Here is a 15614-nt window from a genome sequence, read left to right as displayed (position 1 = left end):
GATTAATAAATACATTTTTTCTCAAGCTATGTTCCAGTATTGAAGTATTTGATATTAAATGAGTCTTAAATGTCAATGGATATTTGTCAAATTGACTTGGGTCTACTTCTTTTTTGCAATGATCAAATTCCTTTTTGTATTAAAATATTTCGTTATGTACTTGGTGCCAATTAGGATTGGACATTAATATCCAAAATTTTAAGATTTCAAAGCTTAGCAGGAGTTACCTATTAATTAGTAGAACAAAGAATATGCCCTACCCATAAAAATGTATGTCTTAATGCGCCTCAGATCACATTAATAAATCTTTAATTTGTTTTACGCTGTTGTCGCCCATTGACGAGGGTTTAAATATAGTATAATATTTGGTGACATTATGTTGGACTAAAATATAAACGCGTAGTTTTGAGGATTTATGATATAAAATCGTTGAATAAAGCGTTGAATTTTATATATTTTATTTTTCTAATTATATGATTGTCGATTGCTCTATTCTATTTGATTGTAACTCATATTATGTAAAATATTAATTAATCATCATAAGAAATAATTTTAGAACATAATGAGTAAATCATACGACAAGTATCATTGAATGAGCAATTCATATCTAAATAATGAATTGATAGTAGTTTTTTGACTGTATAACTCTTTAATCCACACTACATGAATATATGTAGAGAGGGATAATAATATTATGGAAACTATAAAAATATAATTGATTATTTCCATGATTTATGTAACGTAGAGAGAGACGCACATTATTATAAAGATTTATAACTCTGGCTAGAGTTTCTTATATGGTAGAAAGAGAAAAATTACATATGGTGTTCCTGATTATAAGCTCCACAGCTGAAAATAAGGAAAACTGACGACCTTATTCTTCAGTAATAGGACGAGGAAAAAAGGAAGCGTCCGTAATGGCGTCTCCCATTTTGAAGTGGAAAAAAGTGTCAAATGCCACGGGTCCCTCGCCGCGTCCTCGACATGGACACCGAGCTGTGGCTATCAAGGATCTTATGGTTGTTTTCGGAGGCGGGAATGAAGGAATTGTAGATGAATTGCATGTCTATAACACCGGTAATCATCTTGATTCTTATTTATTATTATTATGAAAAAGAGAGAAAAACAAAATGGCGCCCCTTTGTCAATCTTTACCCATGATTTTGAAGCTCTTATTTCGTGCCCTTTCCCCCTCAGACTACCTTAGAGTTAAAGGAGCTATGGGTTCAATCAATCCTTTAGCATTTGAATTAATTCATTGAATCCTATTGTGATGGAGTGATGTAACTGTGATATCCTTAAGTCGGCTCATCCTTGACTATGGAGTCCAATAAGTAAATGTCAACTAATTAAAGTGAGAAAAGACACACCAAGATTGTGAAATGTTACTCATTTTTCAATGCTGAATTAGAGGTGAATTTGAATTTTGCTTCATTTTTTAACGATGGTGAATACCTTCACTTTTCCGCGCTCGTCTCTTCTTTTATTTTTCATAATAACAATGAAATGAAAGGAAAACGCTCTCTGAATACATATTTCAAGAGAGCGGGGATGGGGGGCTCGCCCTAAAAGAGAAAGAGGGGGAAATGTCAAAATGAAAACCCGGGGAAGGCATTCCATTTCTTTTCAGGGATCGCCTGTCTTCCATTTATATAGCATGTACATACATTTCATATAAAAAACAACAACATTTTGACTTTTTAGAATGCATCTATATAACCAAGTTACTTAATCATTTTCATTTACTATGTAGCTACAAATCAATGGTTTGTACCTCCTGTCAAAGGGGATGTTCCTCCAGGATGTGCAGCCTATGGATTCGTTGTCGATGGTACAAGGATTTTAATATTTGGAGGAATGGTGGAATATGGGAAATACTCAAATGAGCTCTATGAATTGCAAGTAAGGAAATTGATCTATTTGAAAAGTCAAGGTTTTATTAATGATAAATGAATAATAATTATTCAGGCAAGTCGTTGGGAATGGAAAAGAATAAAGCCCAAAGTACCTAAAAATGGTAATCCACCGTGTCCAAGATTAGGCCATAGTTTTACATTAATTGGTAATAAAATCTACTTATTTGGAGGCTTAGCCAACGATAGTGAAGATCCTAAAAATAATATACCTAGGTAAGTTGAATTTATTTAAAATAAACTAAGTTTAACATTAAATAATTATTAATTTATAAATTTCTTAATAGATATCTGAATGACTTATATACACTTGAATTGAGGCCTAACAGCAATTTCATGACATGGGACATACCCTCTTGCTATGGGACTCCTCCACCACCAAGAGAGTCTCATTCTGCTGTTGCGTATTGTGATAAAGATGGAAATAATCCCAAGCTTATCATCTTTGGAGGAATGAGTGGATGTAGACTAGGAGATTTGTGGATTCTGCATATTGATACAATGACATGGAATAAACCTATTGTTGGAGGAATCGCTCCACTTCCACGATCTTTGCATAGTGCCACACTGATAGGTCATCGTATGTTTGTTTTTGGGGGCTGGGTTCCTCTTGTCATGGACGATGTAAGAAATATTTTTCTATATTCCTAATAGATTGTTATTAATTATAATCTAATACATATTATCATCTTCTTAGGTTTCAACTCATGAAAAAGAATGGAAATGCACAAATAATTTAACATCCTTAAATTTAGAAACTCTTCAATGGGAAGTATTATCCCTAGATGTTTTTGATGATGCTGTTCCACGAGCACGTGCCGGACACTGCGCTGTTTCTATTAACAATCGACTTTGGATTTGGTCCGGACGAGATGGCTATAGAAAAGCATGGAATAATCAAGTTTGTTGTAAAGATTTGTGGTATCTCGAGACGGAAACTCCTCCATCTCCAGGCCGCGTTCAATTAGTTCGAGCTTCAACTAATTCCTTAGAAGTTTGCTGGGGATCACTTCCATCGGCGGATGCTTACTTGCTTCAGATTCAAAAATACGATATGCCTCCTACTACTACCACAGCATCGTCCACAGCGACGGCGGCTGCTTCTACTCCATCAGCTGGTATCATATCAACTACTGCTGCACCTCAATTACCCACCCATCCAGTTCTTCCCACGCAACCAGCTCCGATTTCTCCTTCAATGATTTCGCCCATTAAGACTCAAGCCCCTACAATTATAAGGATGGCATCAACTCCCGGTCTACCTACCACTCCTCTTCCTGCAGGGACACCAGGAACCATAGTTAGACCAGCAGGGGGAAATATTGTTCGTGTTCGTACTCCTGTTGGGGCATCTCCTGGACAAATTAAGGTTGTTAGTTCTCAAGGGCAACTAATTAAACAAGCCACAACAGTATCTAATGCTGGAGGTATGTATATAATTTTTTTTATTTCTCACTTATCTTAATGAGTATTGACATTTTCGCATAGAAGCTCCTCAAACAATCACAGCTGGAGCTCAAGCTATCAAAGTGCTTCAACAGCCTGGTGGACAACTTATTACTCAACAAACAGGATTGAAAGTAAATCCGGGCCAACAAACTGCAATTATAAGTGGTCAAACAGTTCGATTAGCATCCCCTGCCGGAGGGACACTTTTAAAGACCGGAACGACTTTAACTTCTCCCGGTGGAAAACAAATCATTTTGCAAAAGCAAGGAGTTGGTGGAACACAACCCCAGATAGTGACTCTTGTAAAAACATCTCAAGGTATGCAAGTCGCAACAATGCCAAAGGCCTCTATTGTTCAAGGCAAATCCGGTACCCAGCAAATTATCCAAACTCAAGCTGGCAAAGGAATACCTCAAGGAGCTACGATTGTGAAGTTAGTGAATACACAAGGTGGAGCAGGTATTCATTATTTGGACTCAAACATCATAGATAATTGAACTAATTTAACATTTATTTAAAGGCCAAACAGCCAAGATTGTAACCAATATGAAAACTTTAGGTACAAACGTTATGACTGTCGCTAAACCTGGAGGAGTTCCTGTCTCTGGTGGAAAACAAACCATCGTTATTAATAAACCTGGAGGAATTGGAACCCTCAAAGGGCCACATGGGCAACAAATAATTGTTGTTACTACTTCTGGAGGAATAAAAAATTTACCAGCCATTACAACGACACAAGCTGGAGGTATGTAGCTATTTAGTGATAGTAGCCAATGTTATCTATCTCAAATATTTTTTTTTTTTACATAATAGGTTTCATACCGCAAGTGAGTGGATCTTCTGGTCAAGGACCTGTTAAAATGATAGTAGTCAGCTCTGGTCAGTTATCCCAAACCACAAGCAAGCCAATTACTATTGCAGTGTCTGGACATGGAGGTGCTATGGGGAAAACTGTTACATTAGCAGGAAAACATGGCACGGTCACGACTGCTGGGTCTCAAATTCTTAGCACGAGTTCAGGACAAATATTAGCTGTTCCAGCGCAAGGCATGATCCAGTCAAGCGGTATATCAACTCAGCAGTCTGTAAGTTTAGCGGGGAAGCCTGTTACAGTTCAAATGTCCTCAGGACAAAAGACTCTTACATTGGTCCAAGCCCCTGGATCTGGTGCACAACAAATTTTGTCTGGAGCTGGGCAAAATATTATCACAACAGCTGGAGGCGAGGCTAAAATGGTTGTTCTTCAATCTCCAGCTACTGTAACAACTACGTCTCATCAAGCAACCGCTGTTAATATTGGCTCAACGGTAAGGAAACTCTTCTTCTTTCATTCTCATTGAAGTCTATTATTTTATTTTTTACTTCACTAATAGTCTTCCTCTGAACTTCAACCATCAACTTCCATATCGACTGACGGTCCTGTATCTTCTGATGAAGCACTGGCAGCCCTAGCAGCAGAAGCAGGGTTGATGGACACTTCCTCAGTTCCTGTTAGCTCTAATGCTGTCGAGGAGGCTTCTAGTGAAAGAGGTAGAATTGCTCTGCAGTTGTCTGACGGAACTATTTTAGACCCAAACACGGTAGTTACTGTAAGTGAAGCTAACAGTTATGTGCGTTGTGTCATTTCTATGTTTATGTTTCTATATATTGTTAAGATATTGTATGTAGGTAATGTTGAGTGATGAATAAATTATGGATTTTGTTCATTTTTAGGGAGCCCAAGTTGATGGAGGATTGATTACACCACCAAATGAAGAAAACAGTATAGTCGAATTTTTAGACGAATCCGATTTAATGCTTCAGACCCAAGTAGACGGAGATCCTGGAGAAATAGAGGATGATCAATCGAAGGAGAAACAGAGTGAGGAAGAGGTAGAAAAAGAAGAAGGAAATAAGGAGAAGGAAAAAGAATCACCCAAGTCTCAGTTAACATCAGATGAAAAAGCAACAAAAGAGTCTTCTGAAGCTCCAAAAATCCCTTCGACCACTGACAAGGAAGCCACGACCAAAGAAGCAGCAGTGAAAGAAGGAGAAGAAGAATCGCCCTCACTACTGTCAGTACCAAGTCCACCACCATCATCGTCATCATGTTCAGAGAGTGAACGAAAAAATAAAGAAAGTAAGGAAGAGAGTGAAAAGAGCGTCGATAAAGAAATGAAGGATATGACGTCTCCCTCAACTACTGAAGAAGACCATGAGGAGGATGCAATGGAAACTACTTCAAACCTTGAACCAGAGAGTGAGTCGAATGAAACAACAACTGCTTCACGGGAAAAGACAATTGACAAGGGTGGCAAAGCATTATCTCTCCAATCTTCATCATCGGAAATTATTAAGAAGTCAGAGAATATTACTCCTTCTGAAAAGAACTCAGATTGTGCGTCAAATGATAGTCCTCCTCAAGAGAATGAAAGTATAAAAAAGGATTATGAAGAAGTAACCGTCAAAATTGAAAAGATTTTTAGTGATCCACAAGATGAAGCTTCTGATGAATCAATGGAAGAGGAGGGTAGTGAACCATGTGACCCCCTTCCAGCTTATCCAAAGGTAGATGCGTTAGCTACAGCTGTTGCTGCTGCGGTAGCTCCTGTAGAAGTGTTCGATCTTAAAAAAGAGCCTACTGATGCTCCAGCCACAACTTCCATCTCACTTCCCACAACACCCGTTACAACTGCAGTATCAACAACTGCTGCAGACATGGATGGTGCAAGTGCCTTAGCTGCACTTGCTTCAGCTGTTCCCACAAATGTGAAGAAGGATTTGAGTGTTGAGAATGGATCCATTGGAACGGCGGGAGCTTCTTCTAATGGAACGCCCATTAAACCTGTTACCGTTCCTGTAGAACAAAGAACTAAGGACAATTCCGGGTGGTTTGATGTTGGAATTATTAAAGGGACTTCTTGTACAGTGGCATCATATTATTTACCATCTGGGGATAGCGAGCGAAGTACTGACATTGACGTCGAAGGAGATGGAAATACTTTGAAAAAGGTGGAACTTCAACCTGGTACAGCTTACAAGTTTCGTGTGGCAGGAATTAACGCTTGTGGACGAGGAATGTGGTCAGAAGTTTCCGCCTTTAAAACATGTCTTCCCGGTTTCCCTGGAGCTCCATCAGCCATTAAAATTTCCAAATCTGCTGATGGTGCACATTTGTCTTGGGAACCTCCTTCCGCTTCCACTGGAGATATAATTGAATATTCCGTCTATCTAGCAGTTAAATCTGCCACGACATCATCTCAAGGAGATACTAAGACAGTTTCTAGTAGTCCGAGTCAGCTAGCATTTGTTAGGGTATTTTGCGGTGCATCCGCGCAATGTGTGGTTTCAAATAACAATCTTGCTGCTGCTCATATTGACACAAGTACGAAACCAGCCATTATTTTCAGAATTGCTGCCAGAAACGAAAAAGGATATGGACCAGCAACCCAAGTCAGGTGGCTCCAAGGTAGGTCTAAACATTTTCTATAATATTAGTATTTAATTCATTTGCTCGTTGTCTATTATTGGTGTTAATATATCCTCTTCTTCATCTTTTACATTTCAGATGCAAGTAGCCCTGCACTCTCCGGTGGACGAACTGCTGTTAAAAGGCCGGCAGGAGATTCAACAAATAAAACATTATATGTGACGAAGGTTCCCAAGACTTAAAGAGAAAATATAATTACTGAATCTCTCGTGTATAAATGAGTCTCTTCTACAAAATTTAATGCAAATTAGAAATGAATGAAGAAAACAAAAACCCGAATTTACGTGAGAAAAAGAGTGCTTGAGCCTTCATTCCAAAAATTCTCTTGGATTAATTTTTGTACAAAACCTTCTCTCTATCTCTCTTCTTTATACATATATATATTAAATAACTATTTTTCTTTCACGTAATTTATACATGTGTATATATATATATATATGTATGCATATAATATATATTCTTATATATTTAAAGACTTTAAGGTGTATTTCTAAATTACTATTATATTATTATTACAAATGTTTAGATGGTTTATAAACATGTTTAACTATGAACGAGTAATTAATTAATTAAAGTAACTAAAACCATATATAAAATTAATAAGAAAGTTTTATTGCTGTCATTTTTGTAACAGTAATCAAAAATAACCATGTCCTATAATTATTGATTATTTTATCAGCGTTCTGAATATATCATCACAACCGTGAGGCCGGTGACATATTGTCAATTAAAACTTTTTCAATTCTAATGAGATTATTTGAGTTGTATAGTCTCGGGAACTAATGTATCCTAATCCACACTTGCTATTAATACTACGAACTCAAGTCATTATTCATTAACCCAACTAGGTGTATCTAGTTTCAAGGTCAAATTCATGGAGTCATATTATTGTTATTATGAAACATTGGAGCTAACTGAAGCAAGTATAAAATAACGCGGTAAAAAATCCAGAAGAACCATATAAATAAAGAGAGGCCGACATTTTGTAGTAAAAAGTAGCCATTTACTTAGTCCATAGGCTACAAGATGGAGATGGTGCAAGGAAGAAAGAGAAAAAGAGTAGAAACGTGAAGTGAATTTGGGTGCGGGATGAAAGATCCCCAAAAAATAACGGACTGTGTTGGCTCTGAGGTGAGAAGAGGTTTAGGAGGTGAAGTCCTTGTTCTACTAAATTCTTTCTACTTAGGTCTTGTGGTGGAAATGGTTTTCCTCCTTGTTTTGGAGTCTGTTTTTCCAGTTTGGCGGTCTTTTTACATTGAATTCCTGTCTCTTGTACCCGAGCCATTGGATCTACGATGGAATCATTGTGCTCTGTCTGAGTGGGATTCTAAGTGACTACTATGAAGCCTTTTGGGGAATGCCTTTTGCGAGAATGAGGAAAGCTGGAAGCTTGATTCTTCACGGAGTGGGCGGTTCCCTGCTCTTGTGGACCTATGGACAATGTTACGGAGTCTCTGATTCATTCATTACATTCTCGGGGGCCTACTTCGGGATTTGGAAATGGTACCAAGTGCAGATTGAGCGAGAATCCCCCTACATTTTTGAATTTCCATGGTTGCAAATCCCGAAAAAGTCTCTGATCCGCTCCGAATTCCCTTCCCTCCTCAAACACTCAGTAATTGACGTCCTTTCACATCTTCGCTTCTGTGTTCCCCTCTCTATTGCTCTGTTTGATCGTCCTGAGTCGGATTGGACCTCCTACCTCTGGTCTCTTGCATATCTCTCCTTAACATCTTGGCTCCTCAACACGCTCCTCCTCACTACACTAGAGATTCAGCACCTCATTCTCAACTCTTACCTCACGGAGCCCACTTCATTCTCGCTCCATCACCTACTCCCTGCCATGGAACCAAAACACAACATCCCTCTTTTACGACATCTCGCATGCCAAGACTTTGCTCTCTCTGCGAATACATCTCCTAGTCGCCGAACCACATTCTTCACTCTGAGTCAGCCTGGGGGACATCCTTACAATTGGAACAGTATCCGTACTCAATGTGAAGTAGCTATCAATGACTTTACAGAGTCTTTACTCAAAATTACAAACCCAAAAAAGGAGTCACCTCCTCAGATTCAATCTCCTCAACCCATATCCGATCTAAGAATGAGACGTTTAGTAAACCCTCCCGTTCCTAAATCAACACCCGCTTTAGAGAAAAAGGTTGAAAAACTGCCGGTCGCCGTACCTTCTCGAAGTGTATCTAAAATTGTTAAGGATAAAATAACAAGCTTAACTGCTATCCCTGATGCCGTACGTGTGCGTAGTGTATTTGCTCAACATTCAGAGACTCTTATGTGGATCATTGAAGGTACTAAAGTTCCATATAATCCAATGGATGGATATTTTTTTAAATTATATGATATGCCCCTTTTTAATTTTAGGTTTATCAAGCTTAATCGCTCATTCGGTCAAAGAGGATCGCTATGGCGTTGTTCAGAAGGATTTGTCAAATGTTTTGAGTTTATTTTTCAACCTTCAACAAGTACATAACATTTTTCTACTTGGGTTGGAACTCAACTTATTTATTTGATTATTTCTTTTTATTTTATGACAGGTCATTGAGCGTCATAAGGGTATGGCCGTGAATGCCCGAAAAAACAAGAGTGAAACCAAGGATTCTCATATAAAAAATAGCCTTCGAAACACTCTTAAAAAATGTTTATATCGCATAACAATTGCTTATAAGGATAATATCTCAGATATCCCTGGTCTGTCCATCGAGCATCAGCAAAAAATGAAGAATTTTCACGCATTTATGGAATAATCCCCTTCAGCTGCTAATCAACATTAAGCTCTCAGTTGCTATCGTCAGTTTGCTTATCAATTTAAAAAGAAGAAAAAAACTTTTGAGAGGGCGCATTCCAGGTGATGGTCTTTTTTGTTTCAATACAGAAGATATCCCTCGTGGAGTTGAAGATTCAAGCCAGGCTGTGTTATATTTATTTAAAAAATGCCATCCGCAGACAATGTTTTTGGCATTGATCCTGTATTAATTATTATCGCTTTTATTGTGTCCATTGTAGTAAGCATATATCAAAGTTATTATAATACGACTCAGAATGCGGTCCAAAACGAAGAAAAAGAAGAGAAAAAGAAAAATTAAGTGACTGAATGGATCAGCATTATACAAAAACAATTACTCTCTTCTCGTTATAATTACTTAGAATATGCTCTAAAATATATATTTGTCAAATGAGTAAGCGTAAATAATAATTATTAAGACACACTTATTATTTAAGAACTAATCTGTCTCGTCGGTGGCACGTTGCCAATTTTACCCCCAGCTGGGAAGCTCCGTAATTTATAAAAAAAGTAATAGTTTTGATGTAACTTTCCATTAGAGATAAGGCCATGGAATGTAATAGCATGATTGGAGCAGCAATTGGGTCCTATCGGACTCGAGTACAAAGAGTCTTGCCAATAGTTATCAAGGAGAGATATTCCATCAGGGAAGATCATGCGGTGCATAGGGAATCCATTGAATCGTCCTTTTCCGAGGTGATCTCTAGTGTCTATTGGTGTAATATTCAAGCTTCTCAAGTTTTTTCCCAAGTACCAATCTCCGTTCCCCCAATACCTTCCTCCAGATTCGCATTTTTTGTCACTTGTGAAAGTAGTTGTAAATTTATCGATAGATCCAGGTGATAGGACTATACCAGCATCCTTCCAGTTGTAGTTAACATTCCAAAATTTACGTGCATGTCCGAGGTAGTAGTGGCTGGATGCATTCTTTGATGCTAAATAGTAGCGTAGGTTTTCGATTACTGCAAAAGTTCTTTCCTTTGCTATGAATATCCACGTGTCTTTTGTTGCCCTTCGAATTGCTTGGCAATACAGATCAAAGGAGGATTGAACACTTAGTTTTATTATTGGTAAACTAGAGTTATTAATTTTTGAAGAGTAGAACCTGATTTCATTGCAGTGGGATCCCCAAGTATCATTAATAGATTTACTGCCTGGAAAAGGTTTATTTGTGAGTTAGCATTTGTATATATTATACAACATAAACATAAATTATAATAAATTGCTCAAAAAAAAAAAAATTCAAGTATCACTTGCACAGAAACTAACTCAAATATATAAATATCCCGATGCCAAGCTTCATAAATATACCTTCGAAAGTATCAGCTAATATCAAGCAAAGGATGGGAATTTTTTTGCGAAGGAAATCCGACTCAATATTTCCTTTGAAAGTCTTGTCGTAGTGTAAAATATCTGGGTCAACCAAAAAGGATTCATAGCCATAATTTTGATAGAGCCATTGATCATATGAATATCCATGATCAAAAACCTCACTTGACGGAGCTATTTCATTCTTCCTATATAATGGAGAGTTGCTCCATTTAATACAAGTTGAATAAATAATTGAATACACACCCCAAGGATAAATGAGAGTAAGAAATTAAAAAATAATCTTTTCACCATGCTCAGAATGAGCTACATTATTGAACTAATGAAGAGACGTTATTACTTATCTGATATCTCATCATATGAGTAGAAGATTTGAGACAGTAATCGTACCTGAGCACTGTTATTAGTTATTATCAATCAGCTGACAATGCTACCTGTTTTCCCTACATGAGATGAATGATGGTATATCTTCACCGGGAGATCATTGGAGGATTGCATTAGAAATTGTTAAAAATCTTATAGCAACCTCTGTTAAGGAAATTGTTAACTCACTGGTACGGCGTGAGAAGGGGTAATTCACAATAAATGCTCGTTTTGATTAAAAGATTTTGAATTCGAGTCTCATATTTTACATGCATAAGGACTTTTAACCTTCAGATTGATACCTCATGTACCTAGAACTTATAAAATATTTTGTATGTTTGAAAAAATTACTTTTTTTTCCAAAAAGAAAGATGTATTTTAAATAAAGTCATATAGTAAATAAATTATCAATGAAATGTATTAAAACTTAAAATAATTAACGTGTCATCACAAATTGGTATCAAAAATATATTCTAAATGTTATCATGGAAATCCAGACATAAAGATGGACAGAAAAATAATGTACTATTTTACGAATTACAAGATTGTATTTATTATTAAAACTTTGGAATTCTTCATTCTATTTCTTGATTCTTGAAAATCTTATTAAGAAGTAAAATTTGTCCGTTTTCTACAAGCTTTTTCTATGGGTATTGGAAAACGAACCTGATGACATCTGCCGGGGTCAAACTATTTCTTCCATTTAACTTAGAATCTCTTGCCCATGAACTGCTGCTATCCAGGCTTTCAAGCCTTCCTCCACCTTTAAACTACAGAGTTGTACAACTAACTGGCTTTACTTCAGGACAGCGACACAGTAAGTGTGCCATAGTTTCAATACTGTTTTGCCATGAGTAAGTTTTGCTTCATATGATAATATTTGTAACTAATTCCTTCAATTCATTAACTCTGCAGACATTAGTTTTCTACGATATTCGAAGCTTTCATTTCTTTTTTAACAAATGATCCTCATCTTCAAGTCTCCCAAGGCCAGAAGATACTCTCCTTCACTCCTCTCTATTGTTGTTTTTTTCTATATGTTTTTACATTAATTATAAATGAAAAAATAACGCAGAATGAACATCATAATCTTTAAACTAGAATAAACAAATTATTGGGTTAACAAAACTCCATATTAGAAAAATCTTCTCTAGTTAAGCTAAGTTCGTTTTCCGGACTAAGAATGAGCATCTTTTAAAAAGTAAAATAGAAATACATTCTGCCACATCAGAGCAATAGAAAGGAGTGAAGGAGCGTATCTTTTGGCATCGGGAGACTTGAAAATGAGAGTCATTTGATAAAAAAGAAATGAAAACTTTGAATAACATCATAACTCTTAATTATATCTCAAAATAATAACTAAGCAATACCTCCAGCGAAAAAAAAGTTTCTGCTCACCAATACACAATCACAAATAAATTACCAAAAATAAAGTTTAGATCGAACATTTTATCCGTTAAAGTTAGGAAAGTTAGTTATTTAGTAAAGCGCGTACATATTAATATAACGTAAATCTTTGATACATAATTAAAAAAGAGAGAGGATCAAATGAACACATCCATTCAATGATGACAAATTTATTAATAATATTAATATTATATTAGACAGGCTTTTGTAAATGCCCTTTTCATTCCATTAATTAATTAACTGAGTTATTGCTATGTTTTGATGTCTGTTTCTTAAATAGCTAGGGTAGAACGGAATTACAAATGTATAGTTACGCTTTTATTAAAATATGGGATTAATAGTGTATACATAGTTAATGTCTACTATTTAGAAGAATATTTTTCATAATTAACCTTAATAACCAGATCTTACAGAGAGATAGTTTAAATACTTTTCTAATAGAAATTGTCGAGTAATAAGCAATTAATATCAAACTTATGTTTCTTCATTTTTAGGAAAAACATTCGGTCACTGGTACCTTGTTTTAATCTCACATACCACGAGTTTAGAAATAGAAAAGATTTCTAATTTGGTAATAATAGCATAATATTTTTTTGTACTTTTAATTTGATGATAATCTCAGTGGTGATAAATGACAGAACTACAATAATCCTAGATATCTCCCAGACTAAAACTGAATTTTGAATTCTGTGCTTTGTAAAAATTTTCATCCTCTATGTTCTCTTGTATTAGTTACATAAAAAGAATGTTAAATTATGTACAATTAATAATAACTTGTAATAGAATATTTATTTTTTGGTATTACAAATTTAGGAGGAGTGAATTAGTTTGATTAATAATATAACATTATTAGTAGTAGTACACGGATAAATATTTTATTTGCTCATTATTCATTACGATTATTATTTGTTGAGAGGAGTCAATCCAACACTAAACACATCTTGGTATGTTTAATTATTGAGGAAGATTGAGGTTAGCATCTTCAAAATTCTTAGATTCAAGAGAAGGAAATATAACTTCTCCGTCCTTCAGGTAATTTTCCTCCCAATTGAATCCATTTTCGGCAATTACTGGTTCAAAAAGAGAATGATCCACATTTTCAATTTTTCCATTTTGATCTATAATACTTTTAGAAACATAATAGGACTTGATATTTAAGTTAATCCCTCCAATTGAATAAAAACTCCCTGAATGACAATTCAAATGAAGAAAAATGAATATAGAACCATTCCTGATACTAGTTCCAATTACATGTCCCTCAGTAAGTTGATCTATTTTCATTTGATTATTTCCTACGTATAAACATTCCGGATAGGTTATTAAATCAAACCCTACTTTCTCTAAGAAGTAGGGAGTATATTCTTTTGAGCATACACTGAATTTAGAATTAAAAAAACATGAGTGTAAATCATTGGCAGATATTAGGCGGAAATTGAATTTAACCAAATATACATTATTTTTCTTATCCATGGCCGCAGAATCGATTGTGAAGCGAGAGTTATTGATTTCATTGACGTATAACAAAAAGGCATTAACTTCTTGAAAAGTAGGCACACTAAGAGGAAATGCATCTTTGATGAATATAGAGAACACCTTACTCATGCAGTTGATGTCCCACCTAAATTCATTGTTGGGACGAACAGGACTTAATGGTGAACAGTTTGTAATAAGATTACCATGTCCATGTAGAGTTTCTATAGAGACTGAGAGGATGTCCTTTACTACTCTACTATGATTATTTACTTTCAAATCATTGACCAACACGTCAGAACAACTCAAATCTAAAAATAAATTTGCAGTAGTTTTTCCAATTACACTTTCCTTTACTTTATCTAATTTAGGATTATAAAGATAATCTAAACTACGAACTCGAACGAAGCCTATCCTCTTCGTATAGTAATCTAAATAATTTTGGGGACATAAGCTGAATCTAGAGTTCCAAAAATGACTGTGGATGTTATCAAATCCTCTTCCATGCAGATCTCCGAGTTTAATCAAAAATACTTTGTTCTTTTCATCCATAGCTCCAGAAGAGTAAATGAATGGACTATTTGGGATTTTATCAACATACTTTATAAAGTCTTCAACATCAGCAAGTTCAGGGACTTTGAGAGGAAGAGTCCCTTTAATGAATAGGGCATAAACGACAGACATTTCTATGGAATTATCAGGTTAGGGCGGTTTTCTAATTTCGTTTACGACTTGTGCGGGAAAGTTGCCATGTGGTAAAAATAACCTACTCAATTATCTTTAAAAAATTATTAAATTAAAATTTTAGTATTAAAAATTCAAATATTAAATTTTGTAGTAAGAATCAAGAATTCCTTAATTTGAGGGAGAGGGGCTACAGTCCTCCCCATGCAGACATCCCTGATAGTAGTAATCGAAATTAGAAAAACAAGCCGATGATATGAAGAAATAAGTAGACGAAAAGGAAGGAGAGTAGAAATTGTTCCTCTTTTGCCAAAGACAATGATAGACAACCTTTTGTAATTAGCTTACTTTCTTCCGCACTTTCTATAATGCTAAGTTTATCAGCTTCTCTAAACGACTAACTAATGAATTATAATTTATAACCATTAATAATAATTATTCTCGATTGAGCTAAAAAAAAAATTATGGACCGGTGCGCGTAAAATAATAATAATTTATTAGGTGTCTGCTTTTTTATTTAAGAGCAGAGACGCCAACCTTTCAAACCCTTCAAAAAGTCATTTGGACACCTTTTCCACGGAAAAGAAATCATAGAGGGCTGCAAATACTTTTTGACTGTGCTTATTGTTTTAATTATTCTTTTTATTTTAATTTACTCTTAAAAAACAAGTTCAAGGTCTATTTCAAATGAATTAAAAAAGTTACACTTAAACTCTAATTATACATG

At 35.5% G+C, this 15614-nt stretch overlaps 4 protein-coding genes across 8 annotated transcripts; 2 read left to right on the top strand and 2 right to left on the bottom strand.

Annotated features, from left to right (window-relative positions):
* Window positions 1–745: 745 nt before the first annotated feature.
* Window positions 746–7579, top strand: Hcf (Host cell factor). 4 transcript variants are annotated; one of them, XM_040724272.2, is made up of 11 exons: window positions 746–1077; window positions 1754–1902; window positions 1969–2129; window positions 2201–2537; window positions 2611–3340; window positions 3405–3821; window positions 3883–4107; window positions 4176–4669; window positions 4736–4951; window positions 5076–6810; window positions 6910–7579. In XM_040724272.2, the coding sequence occupies exons 1-11, from the start codon at window positions 918–920 to the stop codon at window positions 7011–7013; spliced, it is 4728 nt and encodes a 1575-aa protein (XP_040580206.1). In that variant the 5' UTR covers window positions 746–917; the 3' UTR covers window positions 7014–7579. The 4 variants fall into 4 exon arrangements, with proteins under 4 accessions (XP_040580206.1, XP_040580205.1, XP_071748983.1 ...); XM_040724271.2 differs by having other exon boundaries at window positions 3402–3821; XM_071892882.1 differs by lacking the exon at window positions 746–1077 and adding an exon at window positions 1549–1659 and having other exon boundaries at window positions 3402–3821.
* Window positions 7580–7786: 207 nt separating this feature from the next.
* LOC121127525 (nucleoporin NDC1) lies at window positions 7787–10028 on the top strand. Its single transcript, XM_040722923.2, has 4 exons — window positions 7787–7962; window positions 8018–9140; window positions 9214–9314; window positions 9387–10028. Exons 1-4 carry the CDS (start codon window positions 7921–7923, stop codon window positions 9594–9596), a joined length of 1476 nt encoding a protein of 491 aa, XP_040578857.1. The 5' UTR covers window positions 7787–7920; the 3' UTR covers window positions 9597–10028.
* LOC121127526 (C1GALT1-specific chaperone 1) lies at window positions 9977–11385 on the bottom strand. The gene is given in 3 exon segments (XM_040722924.2): window positions 9977–10788; window positions 10946–11162; window positions 11165–11385. Coding segments are annotated over 3 exon segments (1032 nt in total). The 5' UTR covers window positions 11258–11385; the 3' UTR covers window positions 9977–10066.
* A 2118-nt stretch (window positions 11386–13503) lies between these two features.
* Window positions 13504–15330, bottom strand: LOC121128315 (uncharacterized). 2 transcript variants are annotated; one of them, XM_040723901.2, is made up of 2 exons: window positions 15137–15330; window positions 13504–14889 (listed from the first exon to the last, which is right to left on the bottom strand). In XM_040723901.2, exon 2 carries the CDS (start codon window positions 14885–14887, stop codon window positions 13688–13690), a length of 1200 nt encoding a protein of 399 aa, XP_040579835.1. In that variant the 5' UTR covers window positions 14888–14889; window positions 15137–15330; the 3' UTR covers window positions 13504–13687. The 2 variants fall into 2 exon arrangements, with proteins under 2 accessions (XP_040579835.1, XP_040579836.1); XM_040723902.2 differs by having other exon boundaries at window positions 15133–15286.
* Between the last annotated feature and the right edge of the window lie 284 nt (window positions 15331–15614).

Source organism: Lepeophtheirus salmonis, chromosome 13 (assembly GCF_016086655.4).
Source record: "Lepeophtheirus salmonis chromosome 13, UVic_Lsal_1.4, whole genome shotgun sequence".
NCBI lineage: Eukaryota > Metazoa > Arthropoda > Copepoda > Siphonostomatoida > Caligidae > Lepeophtheirus > Lepeophtheirus salmonis.
This window is presented reverse-complemented; position numbering and strand designations above follow the sequence as displayed.